Source organism: Wyeomyia smithii, chromosome 2 (genome assembly GCF_029784165.1).
Source record: "Wyeomyia smithii strain HCP4-BCI-WySm-NY-G18 chromosome 2, ASM2978416v1, whole genome shotgun sequence".
NCBI lineage: Eukaryota > Metazoa > Arthropoda > Insecta > Diptera > Culicidae > Wyeomyia > Wyeomyia smithii.
The window spans coordinates 157,728,190-157,750,453 of record NC_073695.1 but is presented as its reverse complement, the minus strand read 5'-3'; the positions used below and the strand labels follow the sequence as shown (position 1 = coordinate 157,750,453).

At 40.4% G+C, this 22,264-nt stretch overlaps 2 protein-coding genes across 6 annotated transcripts in view; both read right to left on the bottom strand.

Annotated features, from left to right (window-relative positions):
* The window catches only part of LOC129721827 (RNA-directed DNA polymerase from mobile element jockey), a 159,182-nt gene that overhangs the window by 83,546 nt on the left and 53,372 nt on the right, over nt 1-22,264 (bottom strand). The window lies entirely within an intron of this gene.
* Nucleotides 15,008-16,084, bottom strand: LOC129720143 (uncharacterized). The gene has a single exon (XM_055671575.1). It carries the CDS (start codon nt 16,082-16,084, stop codon nt 15,008-15,010), a length of 1,077 nt encoding a protein of 358 aa, XP_055527550.1.

Below are 22,264 nucleotides of genomic sequence, written 5' to 3'. Positions count from 1 at the left end.
CCAGGGCAGCTATACTGTCTATTTTCGGCCAAAGGCGGGACCGAAATCGAAACAGTTGAACCTCTTGCAGATTTCTAAAGACCTGACGAAGGAGTACAAGGGCGTGACCGAAATTTCCAAGGTCCGGCCTAACAAGCTCCGTGTCGTGGTCGGTAACCTGAAAGAGGCCAACGATATAGCTTGCTCTGAGCTCTTCACACGCGAGTATCGCGTTTACATACCCGCACGAGACGTGGAGATCGACGGTGTCATAACCGATTCGAGTCTGTCCGTCGAGTGTATACTGCAAAGTGCCAAAGGGTGCTTTAAGAACAAAACGTGTCCCGAAGTAAAGGTGCTCGACTGCAAGCAATTGCGGTCAGCATCGATCATCGGTGGCAAAACAGTATACACTCCGTCAGACTCGTTTCGAGTTACGTTCGCCGGGTCTGCACTACCAAGCCACGTCTCGATCCACCGGGTTCGTCTCCCTGTGAGGCTCTACGTGCCCCGCGTCATGAACTGCCTGAATTGCAAGCAGTTAGGCCATACAGCCGCCTACTGCTGCAATAAGGCACGTTGTGGCAAGTGTGGGGAGTCTCACGCGGAAGATTCTTGCAGTGTTAACGCTGAAAAGTGTATTCACTGCGGAGAAAATCTGCATGAGCTCTCGACATGTGCGGTGTACATGCAGCGCAGGGATAAAATAAAACGGTCTCTCAAAGAGCGTTCAAAGCGTTCCTACGCTGACATGCTGAAGAAGACCGTTACCACTTCTCCCGTTACTTCGAACCCCTTCGATCTGTTGCCCTCTGAAGAAACCGATTCTGACGATTCACCAGCGGGAGCATCTTACGCCAATCCTGGGGAGTCTAGAAAGAGGAAAAATATTTCCTCTCCTAAACTTCCCAGAAAAGGTCCTAAGATTTCTCAAAGTGAAATGAAAGATACAAACAAACCAAACAGTGCTGCGGAAAAACCGAAGCAAACTCCTCCTGGGCTGGCAAATTAAAGTCCCAAAAGGAGTTCCCAGCACTGCCAGGAACATCTAAAACCCCAGTTGCTCCTTTTACACTCCCAGTTGATGAAACAAACTCTGGATTAGTGAAATTTTCTGACATTGTGGACTGGATTTTTGAAACTTTCAATGTACCCGATCCAATTAAAATTTTTCTTACAGCATTCCTCCCAACAGTTAGATCATTTTTGAAGCAGTTGACTGCCCAATGGCCTCTCCTTGCAGCGATTGTATCCTTCGATGCCTAATTCAACTGCGTATATGAAGGATTCTATCTCTGTCTTACAGTGGAATTGTAGAAGTATTTTACCAAAAATTGATTCGTTTAAAGTTTTGATAAATAAAAACAAATGCGATGCATTTTCCCTTTGTGAAACTTGGCTTACTTCAAATATTGATCTCAACTTCCATGATTTTAATATTATTCGCCTTGATCGAGACACCCCATATGGAGGAGTACTTTTAGGGATTAAAAAGTGCTATTCTTTCTATCGTATTAACCTCCCCTCGATTCCAGGCATCGAAGTTGTCGCATGTCAAATGACAATACAAGGTAAAGAGCTTTGTATTGCCTCAATATATATTCCTCCCAGAGCACAGGTTGGGCAACGGCTGCTCTTTGATTTAATAGAACTTCTTCCCTCGCCACGTTTGATTTTGGGAGACTTCAACTCTCATGGCGTGGCTTGGGGTTCCCCATACAATGATAACCGCTCCTCTTTAATCTATAACCTTTGCGATGACTTCGACATGACTATTTTAAACAACGGTGAAATGACACGTATCCCGAAACCTCCAGTGCGCCCAAGCGCTTTGGATCTATCCTTATGTTCGACGTCGCTACGGTTGGATTGCACATGGAAGGTAATCCTCGATCCTCACGGTAGCGACCATCTGCCTATTCTTATTTCAATTACTAACGGGTCAACTCGCATGCGACCAATTGACATTCCGTATGACCTCACACGAAATGTCGATTGGAAGTTATACGAGGAAATGATTTCAAAAGCGGTCGAGTCGATTCAACATCATTCACCACTTGAAGAATACAACCTCCTCGCGGGCTTGATTCTCGACGCCGCGTTGCAAGCCCAAACGAAGAAATATCCCGGCGTAACGATCAAAGAACGGCCTCCCACTCCGTGGTGGGACCAAGAGTGCTCCGATGTCTACACGCAAAGATCCGACGCGTTTAAGGCCTACCATACGGGAGGTATACCTGGCGACTATTTACGGTATTCGGAGCTTGATACCAAGCTTAAAAGCTTGGCTAAAGCAAAGAAACGTGGATATTGGCGTCGGTTCGTGAACGAGACGTCGAGGGAGACATCGATGAGCACTCTTTGGAACACAGCCCGAAGAATGCGGAATCGCGTAACGGTCAACGAAAGCGAGGAGTCTTCAAGTAGGTGGATATTTGATTTTGCCAGGAAAGTATGTCCGGACTCTGTTCCTGAGCAAAATATTGTTCGCGATGCGTCTCCGGGCCACGACGCGATAGAATCACCTTTTACGATGGCAGAACTTTCAGTTGCCCTCCTGTCCTGTAACAATAACGCGCCTGGATTAGATAGAATCAAATTCAACTTGTTGAAGAATCTACCCGGCAATGCCAAGAGGCGCTTGTTGAACTTGTTCAATAAGTTCCTGGAGCAAAACATTGTACCGCAGGATTGGAGGCAAGTGAAGGTGATCGCCATCCAAAAACCAGGGAAACCAGCTTCTAATCACAACTCTTATAGGCCGATTGCAATGCTATCCTGTATCCGGAAATTGATGGAAAAAATGATACTCCGTCGTTTAGACCACTGGGTCGAATCAAATGGTCTACTATCAGAAACTCAATTTGGCTTCCGCCGTGCCAAAGGGACGAATGATTGTCTTGCGTTGCTTTCAACAGATATTCAGCTGGCGTATGCTCGTAAAGAACAAATGGCGTCTGCGTTCTTGGACATTAAGGGGGCTTTTGATTCCGTTTCTATTGACATTCTTTCGGGTAAACTTCACCGACAAGGATTTTCTCCAATTTTGAACAATTTTTTGCACAATTTGTTGTCCGAAAAGCACATGCATTTTACGCATGGCGATTTGGCAACTTTTCGCATTAGCTACATGGGTCTTCCCCAGGGCTCATGTTTAAGCCCCCTTCTTTACAACTTATATGTAAATGACATCGACGAATGTCTGGCAAATTCATGCACGATAAGACAACTTGCAGACGACAGTGTAATCTCTGTTACAGGAGCCAAAGCTGCCGATTTGCAAGGACCATTGCAAGATACCTTGGACAATTTGTCTGCTTGGGCTTTACAGCTAGGTATCGAATTCTCTCCGGAGAAGACTGAGATAGTAGTTTTTTCTAGGAAGCATGAACCTGCTCAGCTTCAAACACAATTAATGGGTAAAACGATTTCTCAGGTTTTGGTACACAAATATCTTGGTGTCTGGTTCGACTCTAAAGGCACCTGGGGTTGTCACGTGAGGTATCTGATGAAAAAATGTCAACAAAGAGTGAATTTTCTTCGTACAATAACCGGACAATGGTGGGGAGCCCATCCAGGAGACCTTATAAGGCTTTACCAAACAACGATATTGTCTGTTATTGAATACGGGTGTTTCTGCTTCCGCTCCGCAGCAAACACACATTTGATCAAACTGGAGCGAATACAATATCGTTGTTTGCGTATCGCCCTAGGTTGCATGCAGTCGACCCATACGATGAGTTTGGAGGTTTTAGCTGGAGTACTACCATTGAAAAACCGCTTCTGGAGCCTGTCTTCTCGTATTCTAATCAAATGTGAGGTCTTGAACCGTCCCGTGATTGAAAATTTTGAAAGGTTAATCGAACTTAATTCTCAAACCCGTTTTATGACATTGTATTTCAATCACATGTCCCAAAATATTAACCCTTCTTCGAATATTCCAAATCGTGTCGACTTATCAAATACTTCTGATTCTACTGTGTTTTTCGATACATCCATGATAGAAGAAACTCGTGGAATCCCGGATCATTTACGCGTGCAGCAGATCCCTAAAATTTTTTCCAATAAATATCGAAACATCAACTGCGACAATATGTACTACACTGACGGATCACTTCTTGATGGGTCCACTGGCTTCGGTATCTTCAATAACAATTTAACCGTCTCCCATAAGCTCGATAATCCTGCTTCTGTTTACGTCGCAGAATAAGCTGCAATTCAGTACACCCTAGGGATTATCGAAAAAATGCCCACGGACCATTATTTCATCTTTACGGACAGTCTCAGTTCCATTGAGGCTCTCCGATCGATGAAAGATGTTAAGCACTCTCCGTATTTCCTGGGGAAAATACGGGAACATCTGAGTGCTTTATCCGAAAAATCTACTCAGATTACCTTAGCGTGGGTCCCTTCTCACTGCTCGATACCGGGTAATGAGAAAGCGGACTCTTTGGCTAAGGTGGGCGCAACAAACGGTGATATTTATGAAAGACCAATTGCCTTTAATGAATTTTTCGCACTTGTACGTCAGAATACGATCATCAGTTGGCAAAATGCTTGGACCAGAGGGGAATTGGGAAGGTGGTTACATTCCATAATCCCCAAAGTATCGACGAACCCGTGGTTCAAGGGGTTGGATGTAGGTCGGGATTTCATTTGCGTGATGTCCCGGCTTATGTCCAATCACTATAGATTTGACGCGCTCCTCCGTCGTGTTGGGCTCGGGGAAAGTGGTATCTGTGCCTGTGGTGAAGGTTATCACGACATAGAGCATGTGGTTTGGTCATGCCCTGTACACCGTGACGCCAGGTCTAAATTAATAGCTTCCCTGCAGGCCGAGGGTAGACAGCCGGCTGTTCCTGTTCGTGATGTCTTGGCGAGCCGTGACCTATCCTACATGTCCCTTATATACGTTTTCCTGAAATCCATCCACGCCCCAGTCTAGTCCCGTTCCCCTCCGTCTACACCCAACAAAACGACAAGAACACGTTTGAACCTTAAGCACAAAACCAGCAACCAGACCCCGCACAACAGAACCAGGACCCAAGGACTACGAGCCTCTGTCCCAACTCACGACATCGTGGCTCAGCAGAACGAATCCATACAGGCCATTCGACGATTATCAGACGACCATTGAACAACAAAACACTGATTGGAAATCCCATGCTAGTTTTAAGTTAGACTTAATTTCAGCTCGTAGTCGGCAGCGAGGATAAAAAATTTGCTTTAGTTTTTAAGTCAACAGATATAATTGGCGCCGTTAAACATTAAATTGTATTTGTGCCGTGTCAAATAAATGTTATGTGAAGAAAAAAATAAACATGCATTTTTGCAAGGTTTTTTTCCACTAGCAACAGCAATTGTAAAACATAAAATTCAACTAACCGCTTCTATTATAAAACTGCGAGGCACCAAAAGGTGCCAGTTGCCGATTTCTTGTTTACTGGTTTCCGTCCAGAATTCCAGCCATTTTAGTACTTTGCAGTAGCCACCAGCATCACGGGTCAAACCGGCACGAGATGACCGGTACTATTTTGTTTTTCCTCCTTTTAGCTGCTAACACCGAGCGTCCGTATGTATCCGGTACGGTTTAATAATGAAACTGATGGGGTGAAATGTTCGAACGATACGTTTTATACCAAGGCTTCGTCAGATAAATAGAAAGAGGGATGGGCTACATAGATGATGGAATGGTAGAGACAAATGTTTCTTGAAAGCTGCGCCGGCCGCTGTCATAATATTAACACCAACACAAACATGCATTTTTGCATGATTTTTTCTGCTATCAGCAGCATTTGGTAAAACAGAAAATTCAATTAGCCGCTTCTGTACCAAAATTTCGAGGCACCAAAAGGTGCCAGTTGCCGATTATAGTTTCCTGGTTAGTCCGTCCAGAATTCCAGCCATTTAAGTATTTTGCAGTAGCCATTTACTACTAAAGCCACCAGCATTACGGGTGAAACCGGCACGAGATGACCGGTACTATTTTGTATTTCCTCCTTTCAGCTGCTATCACCTAGCGTCCGCATGTCACTGGTGCGGTTTTGGAATCAGAATGATGAGGCGCCGGCCGCTGTCGTAAAATTAACACCAACAAAAAGATGCATATTTGCAAGGTTTTTTCCGCTAGCAGCAGCATAAACATCGGAAACAGAAAGTGACAACAACAATAACAACAAAGTCAGATCGATTGTATCCGTTAGTGTCGACTGTGCTTGGGAAGAGAGGTAGTGATTGGCTGCGCGGTATGATTTAGACAATCGATATTAATTACCAATTTTTCAATAGTGTATCTCAAACAATAGTTTGTTTTTGTTACATAAATTTAACCGTAAAAGAATTTCTGATCGATTGATGCCAAAACCTCGAAAACCTGATTATAGATGACTGCAAAACAAGCGCTCAAAACCTGACCACTTTTCTCTGGTTTTCCCTGGTTTTCCCTGGATTACTAGATTTTTAAATTCAGGGGCCTAACTTCGATATAGACGTTAGTCAACGTCAAAAGTTTACATCCGATTTACTTGAAATTTTAACTGTAGCTTCTTCATTAGATTATCTAGTGAAGTACACACGATTTTAGCGATTGATTAACAACAGCTAAAGTTATAAACAATCAAAGTCGATTTTTTTTTGTCGAAACAGAACTTTTTTTCAAACCGTTGCCATTTTGCGAAGAACTCCAAAAATATACGCATGTGTACTTCACTAGCGACACTTATGTAGATAATGAAAATTTTTTTGTTTTGGTTATAGGTGGAGTTGGGCACGACTTCTACTGCTCGTCGCGGAACAACTTTAAAAGAAGCAGTTCACGGGAATCGCTACACAGCCGCCATTTTGTAACAAAAATAGCAATAAAAATATTTTTTCAATTCTGCAAGAGTTGTTTAATTCAATGATATATTATTTATATACCTTACATCCTAAATGTTCTTTTAAAAAAATCATAACAAAAGCCTTGTTTTTTGAGTATTTGGTAGATAATACCCCTCAAAAAGTCAAAATTAAGACCTCGGTATCAATGAAGTCAAAGTTGTTGCTCAATTTGTAAATTCAAGCTTCAAATATAATAAGTATAACACTATTACTGAAGTTGATAAGGACACTTTTAACCACTTGATGACTGCTGGTGAAGTAAACATTGGGTTGGGTGTTCGGTTCAAGAGGCCGTCAATGTTTTATGTTGCTTCAAATGTAGAAAATTTGGTCAGAAAGGCACAGGGTTTGTTAATCCTGAAACATGCTCTAAGTATAGCGGACTACATAAGACATGCTCATCGACTGATTTTACCTGCGTAAATTGTTTAAAATCTAAGAAAGAGTTTCATTTGAACTTGAACGTAAAACATCCAGCATTTAGAACACAGTGTCCGGTATAGGAGACTGTTTGAAAAAAGAAAAAGCAACATGTCATGTAAATAATAGCTGAAGCAAATGCAATGTGAAAGGAAACAAGAGATAGTTTATCAAAATATTGCTGGTTTATCTGCAAATTATGCCGCATCGCGGCATTTTGTGGAAAAAACACGTCCGATGTTAGTAGGGGTACTGGGGGTAAGCCCGGCACTGAGGGTAAGACCGTCACCCCTAAGATTTTACTAGCAAAACGCTAATTAACTGTGTTTTAGAATATGTGAAGTGTTGGTATTTAATATTTTAGACATTTTAAGACACATCGAAGCCACCGTGAAACGTCAAACGTCAAAATAATAGACCAAACATACGCAACTGCAGCTGATGCGTAAACGGATGTAATTTTTCGTGAGTGGAACTTGAGCTTTTATTCATTTGAGAAGACTAAATCAATTTTTCGTTGCTCTACAATTTATTGCCTGTATTGTTAGCAATCACAGGAGTTCGATCTGAGGTAAATTGAAGCGATAAATTTGTAGAAATACTCTTTTTAAAAAAATGTGTGCTGTCGGGGTAACACCGTCACCCAGTGAGTGGGGTAAGCCCGACATGGTCTGAGGCTAGTTGGATGTTACTGACACATATTTCTCATTTATTACATATGTCTCGCTAATAAATAAATTAATTAATCGACTTAGAACCATGCACTCAAGCCCTTCTGTGATTTATGAATGATTCCAAGGGTTATTAGAGGTGTCAAATGTACTGAATCAAGTCACAAAACTGATGGCTTTCCCGATGGTATTTGAAATATGCTCCGGTGTGGTCAATGTGATCCTGGCTTCAATGAAACTGGTTAATAATATGATTTAAAGTGCCACATGATAGGCTTGTCGAGTATGAAATTCTTTCATTGTTTATACATATCGTTCACCGGAACTTGTTCCGGCAATCTCCCCAGAACCAGCTAACCGTCAACAACCAAATTCAACAGTAACATACAAAAATGTAAGATCTCTCATTTGGCGGTTTCCGAATTCAAATTGGTTCAGTTATTTCGAGTAAATTCATGAACAAGCTTAGGTGCCGGTGTTACCCCTAAGGGGTGCCGGTTTCACCCGCACTGATTGCTAAACGTTGTTTTTATCTTAGGTTCAAAACTTCACTATTCCTTGTAAAATAACAGTTTAAAAGTACTGACAGTCTTCATATTTTGTTGAAAACAATATGGGCAATGATTCTGTGAAAGAAATATAACAAAGTTTGCCATCAAGTGCTACTAAAGAATCATTCTCCTTAGGGGGCCGGGCTAACCCCCAGTACCCCTATTGCTGGCTGAAACTCATATAGTAGAAGCTGATGCATTTGATCAATATACATAACATACCGGGTCACAAAGTTGCTTTTTGACTTTCACCACAGAACGGAAGGTCATCTGTGATTTGAAAACTGCTGAGTGCTCAGTGAATTTTGCAGCGCTCTCTTGTGGTGGAAAGAACGCATTTTACACGGAAAATAAATAGAATTTATACTTCTTTTATTGACATCTGTCATACACACTGCTATAAATCTGCCAAACGAAAACACTACAGGTGCACTCTTTGAATGCAGTTATGTGTTTATTCTATATTATTACTTTTGAATTCCTCAAGTTTCCTAGCAATAATGGTTATCACAAGCATTTGAAAGATGTTTTATATTACACTTTTGACGTATGAATACGAATAATATAATCGATCTGGAAATTTGCAAATTTTTACTACTGAAAGGTACGGGGATGAAAGCAATATTTAAATTGCGTCCGTCAGGAAAAGTGATTAGGATTCGAATGCTTATTGAATCTGCGATCTCGAACCGTCCCAGATGGTCTCGAGGTACGATGCTAGCCTACCAAGACTGACACTGTCAGTAGGATCGTAGTGCTAGCCCCGCAATTGTCCTGTACACTCAAACAGTTGGATGCGAAGTCGGTGTATAACAGAATGTCGAGTACCGATTTAGAATGTAGAGCAAGATCGCGCCAACATCGATGGTCGAATATCGACAATTTTTGATTTGAATGAAACTTTGCACACGTATTTGGCTTAGCAAACTGAGCATTTTTCACAGATGGAGAGATTTTTTACAACCATGAGTTGCATTCTAAAAGGGCGTATGCTTTTTGGTATAGGTTTTATTCGAAGCATTGTAGCCCAGAAACCGTTGGTTGTATAGAAAAACCGTCTGAGAATGAGTTGTAGGGAATTAAAAATGCACCATAAAAAAATATACTCTGCACAAAAAAAAATTTTTTGACCAAAAAAATTTAAAAATAAATATTAAATTTCAATTTAAAAAAAAAGAGTTGAATTTTTTTTTATTTTTTTTTTAAGAAACTTGATGTTAATACGCAACTTTTAAAAAAAAGTGTAGGATGGAGAAATGAAAAATAATTTTTTTTATGGTAGATTAATTTTTTTATAGAAATTCTAATTTGAACATTTTTCAAAATTTTTGTATTCTGATGATTTTAAAAGATGCAGAGAGTCATTTTGAATCAAAAAGCTCTTGGAAGTAAACATTCTAAAGGCATCGATTTTCGAGTTATTTTGAATTTAAGCTCGAAAAATTATTAATATTTCGGATAATACACGTTTTTCTTAATTTTTACATGGTTCTTCAGCAAAACCCAAACGTTCATTGGAATGCTTGATCAAAAATATACAATTCATTCTTTGACAACAAAACGATTGGATAAATAACTCAAGCGCTAAACCTTAGGCTACCTGCACGTTCCCCCTTGCCGAATGTTTTATAAAAAATATGTTTGTCGTGCAACACTACCTACTTGTTTACTAATAATAACTGTTTGTAAAGTACGCAACCAATAACTACTGGGTTACCTATAATATCTGTTTTCGTATATAAATACGATTGCACTATAAATACGATTGCACTACACCAGATGTGTTAGTAACAGTTTGCATTTTGTGAAGATGAATAAAGTGAAAATGGAATACACCAAGCCCAAATGCTGTAAACCCTTTCCTGATCATCGGTGCTCATCAAGCTTACGCAAATTAAACGAATACGGTATTGCAAAATTAAAAATATTGAACAGTCAAGCTCATTTTAATACGTCTTTATCAATTAGTGATTCGTGTAGTTATTGGAATATTAGTCAAGCCACCATTCATCCCTTCGTTGTTTACTATTCAGAATCTGAAACACTTAAGAATATCAGCTTCATCATAATATCGGAAGTACTCCATCATGATACTGTTGCGGTTCAGGTGTTCATTGCCAAATTAATGAGTTTTTGAAAACAACAATACAGTTGAAAAAAGCGATATTATTGTCTGATGGAGCTTCCTCACAATATAAAAATAGAAAAAACTTTGCAAGTCTTTGCAAGTTCAAAACAAAATATAACGTCGATGCAGAGTGGCATTTTTTTGCGACTTCTCATGGTAAAGGCCCATGCGATGCAATTGGTGGCATATTGAAACGAATGGCAAGAAATGCAAATTTAGCTAAAGAACATGAACATCCCATTACAAGCGCAAAAGAATTGTATGATTGGTCTAATCAGAAAAATAATCGAAAAATTCATCAAAAATGTCATTTAGTTGGGTATCATATGAAGAATATGAACAAGGAGTAATAGAATGGAGCAATATTTTCAAAAAATCTATAATAGCTGCCACACAAAAGTATTACTCTTTTGTTCCGATTTCAGAAAATAAGATACAAACGAAACTGTTTTCAAAAGATGACGAATCATTTACTTATGATGTATATAAAATATAAGGTGAAACTGTAAAGTATATATGTCATAAAGAAATATGTTCCTAAGATAATAAAACTCGAAAATAAAAATTTGATTCTTATATATATTTATAACACTTAGAACATTTAACTCTTTTTTTGAGAACTGTTCGCCCAATCGTTTTGTTGTCAAAGAATAAATTGTATATTTTTGATCAAGCATTCCAATGATCGTATGGTTTTTGCTGGAGAACCATGTAAAAATTAAGAAAAACTTTTTTTTTCTAAAAAGTTATAAAAAAAATTTTTTTTCTAAATAATTATAATTTTTCGAGCTTAAATTAGAAATAACTCGAAAACCGATGCCTTTAGAATGTTTACTTCCAAAAGCTTTTTGATTCAAAATGACTCTCTACATCTTTTGAAATCATCAGAATACAAATATTTTGAAAAATGTTTGAATTAGAATTTTCATAAAAAATTAATTTACCATAAAAAAATTATTTTTCATTTCTCCATTCTGGCCTTTTTTTTAAAAGTTGCGTATTAACGTCAAGTTTCTTTAAAAAAAAATAAAAAGAAATTCAACTCTTTTTTTTAAATTGAAATTTTATGTTTATTTTAAATTTTTTTTGGTCAAAAAAATTTTTTTTGTACAGTGGATATTTTTTATGGTGCATTTTTGATTCGCTACAACTCATTCTCAGACAGTTTTTCTATACCACCAACGGTTCCTGGGCTACAATGCTTCGAATAAACCTATGCCAAAAGGCATACGCCCTTTTAGAATGTAACTCATGGGTGTAAAAAATCTCTCCACCTGTGAAATGCTCAGTTTGCTAAACCAAATACGTGTGCAAAGTTTCATTCAAATCAAAAATGGTCGATTAAATTTTCGCGTATTTCCAGGCGATTTGAAATGATTTTGCTCTGTAGTAGCAAGGCTTTGCTGTGCTTTAGAATCTGCGATTTACATAGTATCGCTGCACCAGAGAAATTGCATATGCTATTTGCTAAATCCTTTGTACTACCATTGAAAAGGAGATATTGGTTACATCCACATAATGTGAAAGATTATTCTATGACTTATTTCAATTTAATATAAAAGCGTTCTAAATTAGTTTCACTTCGACGCATATTGATTTTGTGGAATAGAACTCTGTGTGAAGAAGACCTGCTTTTTCGTGTGCATTTTTCGAAATAAGACCAGTAAATCAGGAGGTGTGAAACGACCCGGGGACAAGCTATTTCATACGCACTCCTGCTCAACATGTCGACTGGCTTTGGCAAAATGTATAACTGTGTTATTTAGGCCGAAGAGTAAGACTTCATATAGGGGTGTGCGGAACGGCTCTTTTGCAAAAGCGGCTCTGAACCGCTCACTCACCGTTCCGAACAGACTCATATGAACCGCTCATGGTTCACAATGATTCACGAGCGTTGACAGTTCCTATTTTCTCGGTAAACTTCGGGTTCGCGCGAATCCAAGTTCTGGTGCGCTCAAAAAACCGTGGCTCTTTTTCGTGAGCCGTTCATTCTTTCGCTCTTTTCTAGGAACCGGTTCATTCACACATTCAAATAAAATCATGATTTTTAAAAATATTCTATCAAATAAAATCATGATTTTTATTAATTTTCTATCGTTATCCTTCGGTTTTTAAATTCCGATTTAAAACAGTACAAAATCTGCTCGAAATCGCTACAATAACAGTTCGCCCATGTACCAACTGTCATTTATGCGATTTTTATTCTTCATTAAAAAATTGAAGGACAATGATATAAAATCACGTTTTTTCAGAAAATTACACTCTTTCAGCTGATATATAAACACCAGAAGTCCGTGAATAGTTAATATCGAAATATCGTTCGCAAAATAAATATGCCACAACCACATTATCCGTTCGTACAACCACACTATCCGTTGCTCCAGAAGCTTATCCAAGTTTATGTAATCTCATCCTCCCTATTTTTATTTCATCGGATGCATCTAGCATCAATGAGTCCAAAACCGATATACCTTCAGAGTTTGGATCTCAGGTGATCGATAAGCATGTGATATAATGAAATAACAGGATGAAACCTGTTTAGAAATTTCATGGTCGACTAAGGTATTGATTCAATATTTTAAAATTTCAGCTCGTAGTCGGCAGCGAGCATAAATAATTTGCCTTCAACTTATAAGATATTTTAGACCATAAGGCATTAGACTTAATTGGCTCCGTAAAACATTAATTTGTATTTTCCCGTGTCAAATAAATGTTGTGTGAACAAAAAAAAAATTATAAAATATCTAGATGTATTTGCCAAACAAAATTTATCTGTACAACATCTTCTTACAACACGAAGTAGCACTTTCTTTAAACAGAAACAAAAAAAAACACTTCATATTTGATTTATGACAACGATAAAGTTTCAAACTAATTTTTATAAATAACTATCGCTAACACATGATACAATCGTGAGAGGAAGACCTTCGCAATAATTGCATCATTAACAGTTTCGAACACCCGGTTTTAAATAGCATTGATTGTGGTTCGTGTTCCAAACCAACATGCACGGGACATCAGATAGCTTGTGTTGATACTTTCACTTACTTCCACTATGCCACATTTTAGATTTTCGAATATAAAAAATTGCACAAATGTGAAACTTTGTTGTTTTCACACAACGTTTTTGCATTGCACGTAAAAGTTCGAATTAAACAGGTTAAACTGTTGAAATAACCGTCAATTCAAAACAACGAATAAATTATGCCACTTTATACCACTGTCGCAGTGGCATAAACGTACACGACAAATATAAATTGCTGAGGGCAAAGAAGATTCATTCGTGATTTTTCAGTCCTCTTTGTGTGCACTTTCTGTTTGATCATATACCTGAAGTTGACCTTCCGTTCTGTGAGTAGAGTAAAGTTTCCTGTGTACCTAGGTGGTCGATTTTGCTTCCATATGCCGAAGAAAACATGCCACTTTGCTGGATCTTTAAACAGTAGGGTGTTGTATCATGATCGGACCAGTCAGAAAATGTACCATGATCGAACCATTTTTTTATATGCAAGATTTCTTAACTTTCGAACAAAAAAAAGTGTCAAATATGTAGCAGCATCATCAAATAACTTCTTCTAATGATGTTCAGAAGGTTTTATCCAGATTGCATAATTAGTACTACTCAGTACTCAGTGCTGAGAAAAATCACCACCTAGAAACTCAAACAGACTGATATCAAGCCAACCTTAGCTTCAAATATCTTTTCTACGCACAAACATAAACTGTAGCTAGACAACGGTCGCTAGACAGATCGAAATGTTGATTTTCGATGAACACATTTTTTGGTATTCATTCCTCAGTCAAAGTTCACATTCGTTTATATATTGTCAAAGTTGAAATTCATTGTCATCATCACGGAAATAAAAACGAATATCAGTATTAGTAACTTGTACTGAATATTTGTATATACGTTGAGCTCAGATGCAATATTTGTTGTGACCAATGGAAGTGACCGCAGCTTTACCGAATAATTAAGAAAAGGCTGTCACTTCTTTGAAGGCTGATTTATTACTACCGTTCCAAAACTGAGTATGGTGGATCGATACCCGCTTGTATGGCAACTGTGCTACAATGCCCAACTGGCAGTTGAGCAACTACGCCCGCTGACGCCTATGCGGCAAAATTCTAAACTTATCGTGATCCATCATACCCCCCGCCTTGAAGCATTGGCTTCAATATGAACTTTTACATAACAAAACGTCAGTACAACTATGAACACATACAACTGCAAGCTAAAACACACATCATGGCTGACTATCACTTAGTAGGTAAATTATATAATGCAATAAAATAAAAAATTTCAACGTTGCAGGCTATTATGGAGTGCCCAGTGACACTTGCCGGTCCGGTTGAGGGTTGATGGACGCTGCAGTAGTGGATTACTCGTCGGATACTGGTGAGGTGTACGGCAACAAACAGATCTTTGCCGTCGGACGCTTGATTATTCCCTTTGCCGTTCGCAGTGTAATTACACGGGTGATGTTATCCTTTCCTGGGTGAACACTGACGATGCGAGCGAGCGGCCATCGGATCGGTGCTTGTAGTTCGTCCACAACAATTACCATTCTTCCGGGTTGAATTTCGTCGTTTCGGCTGTATCCTTTTGTGTCTATCTGCAGTTCCTGCAGGTATTCCCGCTTCCAATGTTCCCAAAAGTTTTGAGTGTACGCTTGCTGCTTCTGATAATGGTCCAAACGATTCATTGGAACCTGGCGTAGGTCTGGGTCGGGCAGGGCGTTCATTGTGGTACCGATGAGAAAATGGGCCGGTGTTAATGCAGTTAGATCGTTGGGGTCTTCCGAAAGTGGCAGCAGAGGTCTTGAGTTCATTTGGGATTCAATTTGTGCTAAAATTGTGCTCATGTCTTCGAATGATAATCTTGATGCACCGAGCTGACGAAACAAATGTTTTTTAGCCACCTTGACCACCGCCTCCCACAACCCGCCGAAGTGCGGGGCCTTTGGTGGCGTAAGATGCCAGGTAATTCCTTCGGCGATGCAAGCGGCATGTATTATTTCCTGTTCGAGTGGATTCTTGAGCATATTAAAAAGTTTTTCCATTTCGTTTTTCGCACCCTCGAAATTTTTGCCGTTGTCCGAATGAACATGGGCTGGACGTCCCCGCCGGGCAATGAAACGTCGAAAGGCGCTTAAAAAGGCTTGGGTCGATAAATCGCTAGCCAGCTCTATGTGCACCGCTTTAGTAGCGAAACATATGAATACGCAGAAGTAAGCCTTTTCGGCGGGAGCTCGTTTGTGAATGGGTTTAAGATAAACGGGGCCTGCATAATCTATACCAGTGACATTGAATGGTCTACTGAGGATGACTCGATGAACTGGCAATTGCCCTATTTGCTGTTGCACAGGAACAGGTTTAACGCGTGTACAACGAAAGCAGTTACGCACAATACTTCGCGCCAAACGGCGGCCTTGCAGTGGCCAGTATTCTTCTCGCATTGCCGTTAGTAATAGACGCCCCCGCCATGAAGCGTTTTAATGTGATATCTCTCTGTTAGTAAACGTGTGAAAGGATGAAAGCCGGGCAACAGGATGGGATGTTTGGTTTGATATGGCAGCTGCGAAAGGCTTAAGCGTCCCCCTACTCTCAACACTCTCTCTTCGTCGACGAATGGGCTTAAAAGGCGAATTTTCGATCCCGGTGGAATCGATCTGTTCCTTTCTATATATTTCATTTCATGGTGAAATGCTTCATCTTTAACTTGGCGTATTAGAAACAGATTGGCTTTACGGATTTGTTCAACGGATAATGCTTTGCTGACATCACTCATCATAGGTTGAGGCTGCGTTCTGGTTTTAGCACGAATATTTACGACGAACCGCATGCAATAGGCGATCACATGAACCATTTTCGTGTAAGAAGACCATCGTAGGAACCACGGGTGTACGAGCGGGACGGGCAATGTTGTTGAAATCGCGGAAACTACCTTACATTCAAGCTGGTTTTCTGGGACTGTTGGAAGCACGTAAACTGGCCAATCTCGTTCAGAGTATGTCAACCACGCAGGACCATACTTCCACAGATCGTTGACAAGAAAATCGGCTACAGACAGGCTACGCGAAACTATATCAGCGGGGTTTTCTTTGCCAGAAATGTGGCTCCAACGACAACCACTGGTAAAATGCTGAATTTCAGCTACCCGATGCGCAACATACGTTTGCCACATATTAGGCGGCGACCGTAACCAATGCAACGTGACGGCAGAGTCAGACCAGAAATAGGATTTTACTACGCAGGCATCGATTGCATCCTTCACGCGGGCATGTAAGTGAGATGCCAATACTGCCGCACAAAGTTCCAAACGAGGGACGGTAAGGCTTTTAAGTGGAGCAACTCTTGATTTAGAGGCTAACAATCGAATTTGTACATTTTCTTCTGCATCTTCACATCGAACGTAGGAGCAAGCCCCGTAGGCCATCTCTGACGCATCAGCGAAAGTATGTAGTTGAATCGCGGAATGCGGCAGAAAAGCGTAACGCTTTACGCGATATGATGATATTTCCGGGAGCTCTGCGTGAAGTTCTTTTCATTTTCGCTGAACGGGCTCCGGCACAGGGTCATCCCACTCACAAGACAACTGCCATAACTCTTGCATTAAGATTTTGGCTCTAATAACTATAGGAGCGATGATGCCGAGCGGATCAAAAATCTAGCAATGCTGGACAGAATCGATCGCTTCGTGGGAGGCCAAACTTCACTAGCGGCGTTTGATTCAAATCGCAAACAATCAGCTTCAGGCTCCCAACATATTCCTAGTGTTTTAATCGTTTTGTTTGGGCTGAAATGCACGGTTGATTTGGTAGCGATTTGCGTTTCGTCTAATCCTTGTAGTACTGCAAGTTTGTTGGAACTCCATTTGCGCAAAACGAAACCGCCTTTACCTAGCATATTAGCAAGTTCCGTGCGTAATTGTATCGCTTCTTCTGTAGTCTGAGCTCCTCCGATAAAATCATCGACGTAAAAGTTTTTTCGTACCGCCGGACCGGCAAGCGGATAAGTATGTCCTTCATCCATTGCCAGTTGTTGCAGTGTTCGAGTCGCGAGGAAGGAAGATGGGGCGAGGCCGTATGTAACAGTAGCTAGCTCATAAATTCGGATTGGTTCATTTTGCGAAAATCTCCAGAAAATACGCTGCATGGGCATGTCGTCCGGGTGTACCGCCACTTGTCTTTACATCTTGGCAATGTCACTAACTAATGCAATCGGATATGTACGAAAACGAAGAATTTGCTTTAAAAGATCGTCCTGTACTACAGGACCCACACAAAGAGCGTCATTGAGCGAATAACCCGTTGACGTTTTCGCTGATCCATCAAACACGACTCGTAGTTTGGTCGTAGTACTCGCTTCTTTTATCACTGGGTGGTGCGGCAGATAGTGTGCCATGGCATTACCGCTATATTCTGCCTCAATTGGCCGCATGTGACCTAGACTTAGGTACTCCCTCATGAATTCATGATAACCCCTTTTCAATTCAGGGTTCCGTTCTAGTCGCTTCTCTAAGCGTTCAAAACGTTGTAAGGCGCCTTCCTTGGATTCGCCCAATAATATATCGAAATCTGGCGCGCGGGGCCATCGACAGTAGTCGATTGATAGAGGGACTCGCATCGCCTCTCTTCTATCGAGTATTTGTCCTTGACCATTGTTTCCTTTGTTTTCCAGAAACGTTCCAAACTTTCTTTTAACGAGTCGGTTGAAACTGCATTGCAGCTGTATTTTAGAGTAGAGTCTTGTGACGTTCGACATAGAGTTGCTGATCCTGCAACTATCCACCCAAAGACACTATCAACCAGCATCGGGAGCTGTCCTTCCAATTGAATGCGCGTTGCACTAGAAAAAAATGAGTAAAAATGCTTGGCCCCTAACACAAGATCGATCGCTTGAGTTTTATTGAACGATGGGTCTGCCAAAAATAACTCGTGAGGAATTTTCCATTCGGAGGCTGAAATATTATGCGCCGGAAGGTTTGCCGTGACCTTGTCCATAGCTAAAAATTCTACATAACACGAAAAATCAACCTTGCGGGATTTAACCTGTGCCACAACAGAGTGTTTCACCTGCTTCGATAGTTGACCAGCCCCCTGAACTGTTATATTTACGTTGTTTCGTTTCAAACGGAGCAAGTGAGCTAGGCGATCGGTAATCAAATTGGGTTGGGAGGCACTATCAAGCAGCGCGCGCTCTAAATGAACTTGACCATACGAATCAGTGATTTGCACTACCGCTGTTAATAAAAATACATTTTCAGATAAACTGCAGGTCGCATTGTTTGGGGTACTACCAGTGGCTGCAATTGTTATTTGTGGCGAATGCTCAAAGGTCGTGGTACTATTTTCCGCAATTATTTGCGACGATGGCCCAGTGCTCAGGTTTCTGTTCTCGCTAGGATTATTTTGGAAATGATTGGGACCGGTAAGGTGAAGAAGCGTGTGGTGATTGCGACTGCAACGCTTGCAGCGTAACCGAGACATACATTGGCGGACTAAATGACTACCTTTCAAACAATTATGACATAACCGCTTTGTATTTACAATCCGTTGTCGTTCTGCCACTGTCATCCCGTTGAATTGTGGGCATTTATATAATGGATGTTGCTGACTGCATACAGGGCAAGCATCCCCATGGCCAGTAGTGGATGCGTGAGAAGACAGCTGATAGTGGTGAGTCTTCTTAGATGAGGAGTGGCTCGATCCGGCTGGCTGGGAAATCATGGAATTATGGTTTACTGATATCGACTCCGATACGCGCATTCGTCGTTGCAAGAATTCAATTAAACAGCGGTAATCGGGGTCCTTTCCCTTCCCTGTCCTCCCATGCCTTAAACGTGTCCTCGTGTAAGCGAGTGCATAACAGGTGCTCGAGTATCGTTCCCCAATGTTCTGTCGGTTCACCTAATTGCTTTAATATTTTGATGTGCCGCTCGAATTCATCTACAAGTCCGTGAAGTGTAGACGCATTCTCTCCTTCCATCGATGGAATATCAAACAGCCCTTGTAAATGTCGCTTCTTCATTAAATATTCATTCGAGTATCGCGCTACTAAGCATTCCCACGCCACAGCATAATTGGCGGAGCTAATCGATATCGATTCGATCGTTTGAGCCGCTTCACCCTTTACAGCTGCCTTCAAATAATGAAATTTTTGAATGGCCGGCACGTCCACATTATTGTGAATTAACGCAAGAAAAATCGTTATAGTTCCCATCAAATTCAGGTAGTGCGATTGTTGGCAATTTTATGCCCGAGAGAGTGGAGTTTGCATGCGGGGGTTGAGGAATACGTGCATTATCAAGAAGAGGGGTTAGCTTAGTTAAAAGATTTGCCTTTATTGCGAATAGCCGAGGTTCAAACATGGCACGAACCTCATCATGCAGCATCCTACCTTCGGTTGCGGCCTCCATATCCTCTAAACTCATCTGCACTTGCTTCAAATTAGCCCATAAGTTATCCAGGTGCGAAATTCTCAATTGGACTTGGCTCTGATCCCGTTCTGCCTCATATTCAGCCAGAAAAGCCTCCGCCCGACCCAAACAATCAATAAGCGTCTTCCTTCTTGCAAGTAATTGCGGTTTTAGCTGCTTATCTGCCATAGCCGGTCGTATATCCGCAACAGAGCAGGAGTACTGTTGTCCAATAGATTGCAAGCCTGCCAAATAAGACCAAGATAGACCCGACAAGCGAAAATTTAAAGACTTGGAAGGGTACTCACCCTTTCCAAGGCAAAGCGTGCCTTGAAATAAATTTTCAATCAAACGTAGATTTTACGCAGAGTATTTCGGTATAAGTAGCCGCAGCAATGGTGTTGGCAAATCAGCAGAGCGATGGCAAATCGTCGGAGAAACAAAGCCTTTTGGGTAAGACAATGGTTGGGTGCTCGTTCAAAATGGCGAGATGCTCCCGCTAAATTTCGTTGTGAAACTACGTTCTGCTACCAATATGGCGTCGTTGCCGTAGCCTGTGGATGCGACGCTCGGACACGATAGAATATGCGAAGAAACAAAAACTCTAAAGGGCACCAGAAAAGTGTGCAACTTAATTGGAAACGCAATCACCTTCGACAGAAGTGTTTTGAGCCTTGTATAAAGCAGTTCCAATCGGTATTTAAATTGAAATACAGCGCAGTGGCAATGAAAATCACTTGTAGTACTGTCGGTGGTAACAGCTGCGATGGCGTCTATGATCGTCTACTCGCTGCTAATCCTGGTCACGGCACCAATATGTTGTGACCAATGGAAGTGAACGCAGCTTTACCGAATAATTGAGAAAAGGCTGTCACTTCTTTGAAGGCTGATTTATTACTACCGTTCCAAAACTGAGTATGGTGGATCGATACCCGCTTGTATGGCAACTGTGCTACAATGCCCAACTGGCAGTTGAGCAACTACGCCCGCTGACGCCTATGCGGCAAAATTCTAAATTTATCGTGATCCATCAATATTCAATAATAAATTTCTGGGATTCGACAAGCAACCGACTGACCTAGACCAGTTCATACGTAATCACAGCAGCCATCATATTGTATAATTCATATAATTTACTTAAGTTATAACGTTTAATACGTTTATTCTAATAAATGATATTTCTCATGAATAAGTTCAATCACAATCACAAACTTATTATTTGAATTCATGAACAATTGATCAGCTAAAGCGACCTGTCTATTGGTGATGATTCTTGGTTTCTTCTGTGTGATTTCATCATCTTTGAATAAACCATGCTCATACGCTTCAAAAGAATGACTAGTACGGAAATGCCGGATGATATTCCCGACGTTCAAAACGACTTAGGAATGTTTGCATTCGCTCCCAACATCAATTTGACATCGCCCACGTGCAATCAGCGGTTAAGCAACTTCCTGTAGCGTACGCTTCCCTAAAAGAAGGTTTTTAATGTTGACGCACTTTTTACAACGTTGAAAACACATGGACGATAACCATACCTGCACAAAGCTTTCTAGTTTTGATAATATCGTTATCACGAGAAGAGCTACCAGTTGGTATTGCTATCCATTTCAAATTATTTTCGAAATAAAAAAATGTAACTGCACTTCAAAAAATATCAGTACCTCAAATCGAAATTGATTTTTTTGCCCTTGAGTTTCATTTTCACGGTTGCTATTTTTGAATTGATAGATAAACCGATCCGAATATCTTCTGTTTCATTCTTGTTGGGTATTATATTCATTTTGAGACGTCAAGTAACGATGAACACTTTTGTTTACATCGCATATCGGATAGTGAAACCGATTGTCATGGTAATATGTATCACCTACACGACGAAAAAGCTGAGTTTCAATGTTGTGAAACTCATTTGATAATTTTAACCACTGGTACTACTATTAAAAATGTTTTAAAAAATGAACTATTTTCGAGCACAAATTGCCCTTACAATTGTTATCAAGGCTTGTTTTCAAGCAGTGATTTAAGAATCAAATATTTAAATATTACAGTATATTTTCCAGTAATATGTTTCTGCAACATCTCAATTCAATATAGGAACACTTTTTATCTATTTATCTTCTACTATCTACTATATAAAAATGGAATTCCGTAACGCTTAATCTTATTGATATTATTCCCTCAGTCTCTGAGGTGTACAGTAATCATCATAATTTTGAAT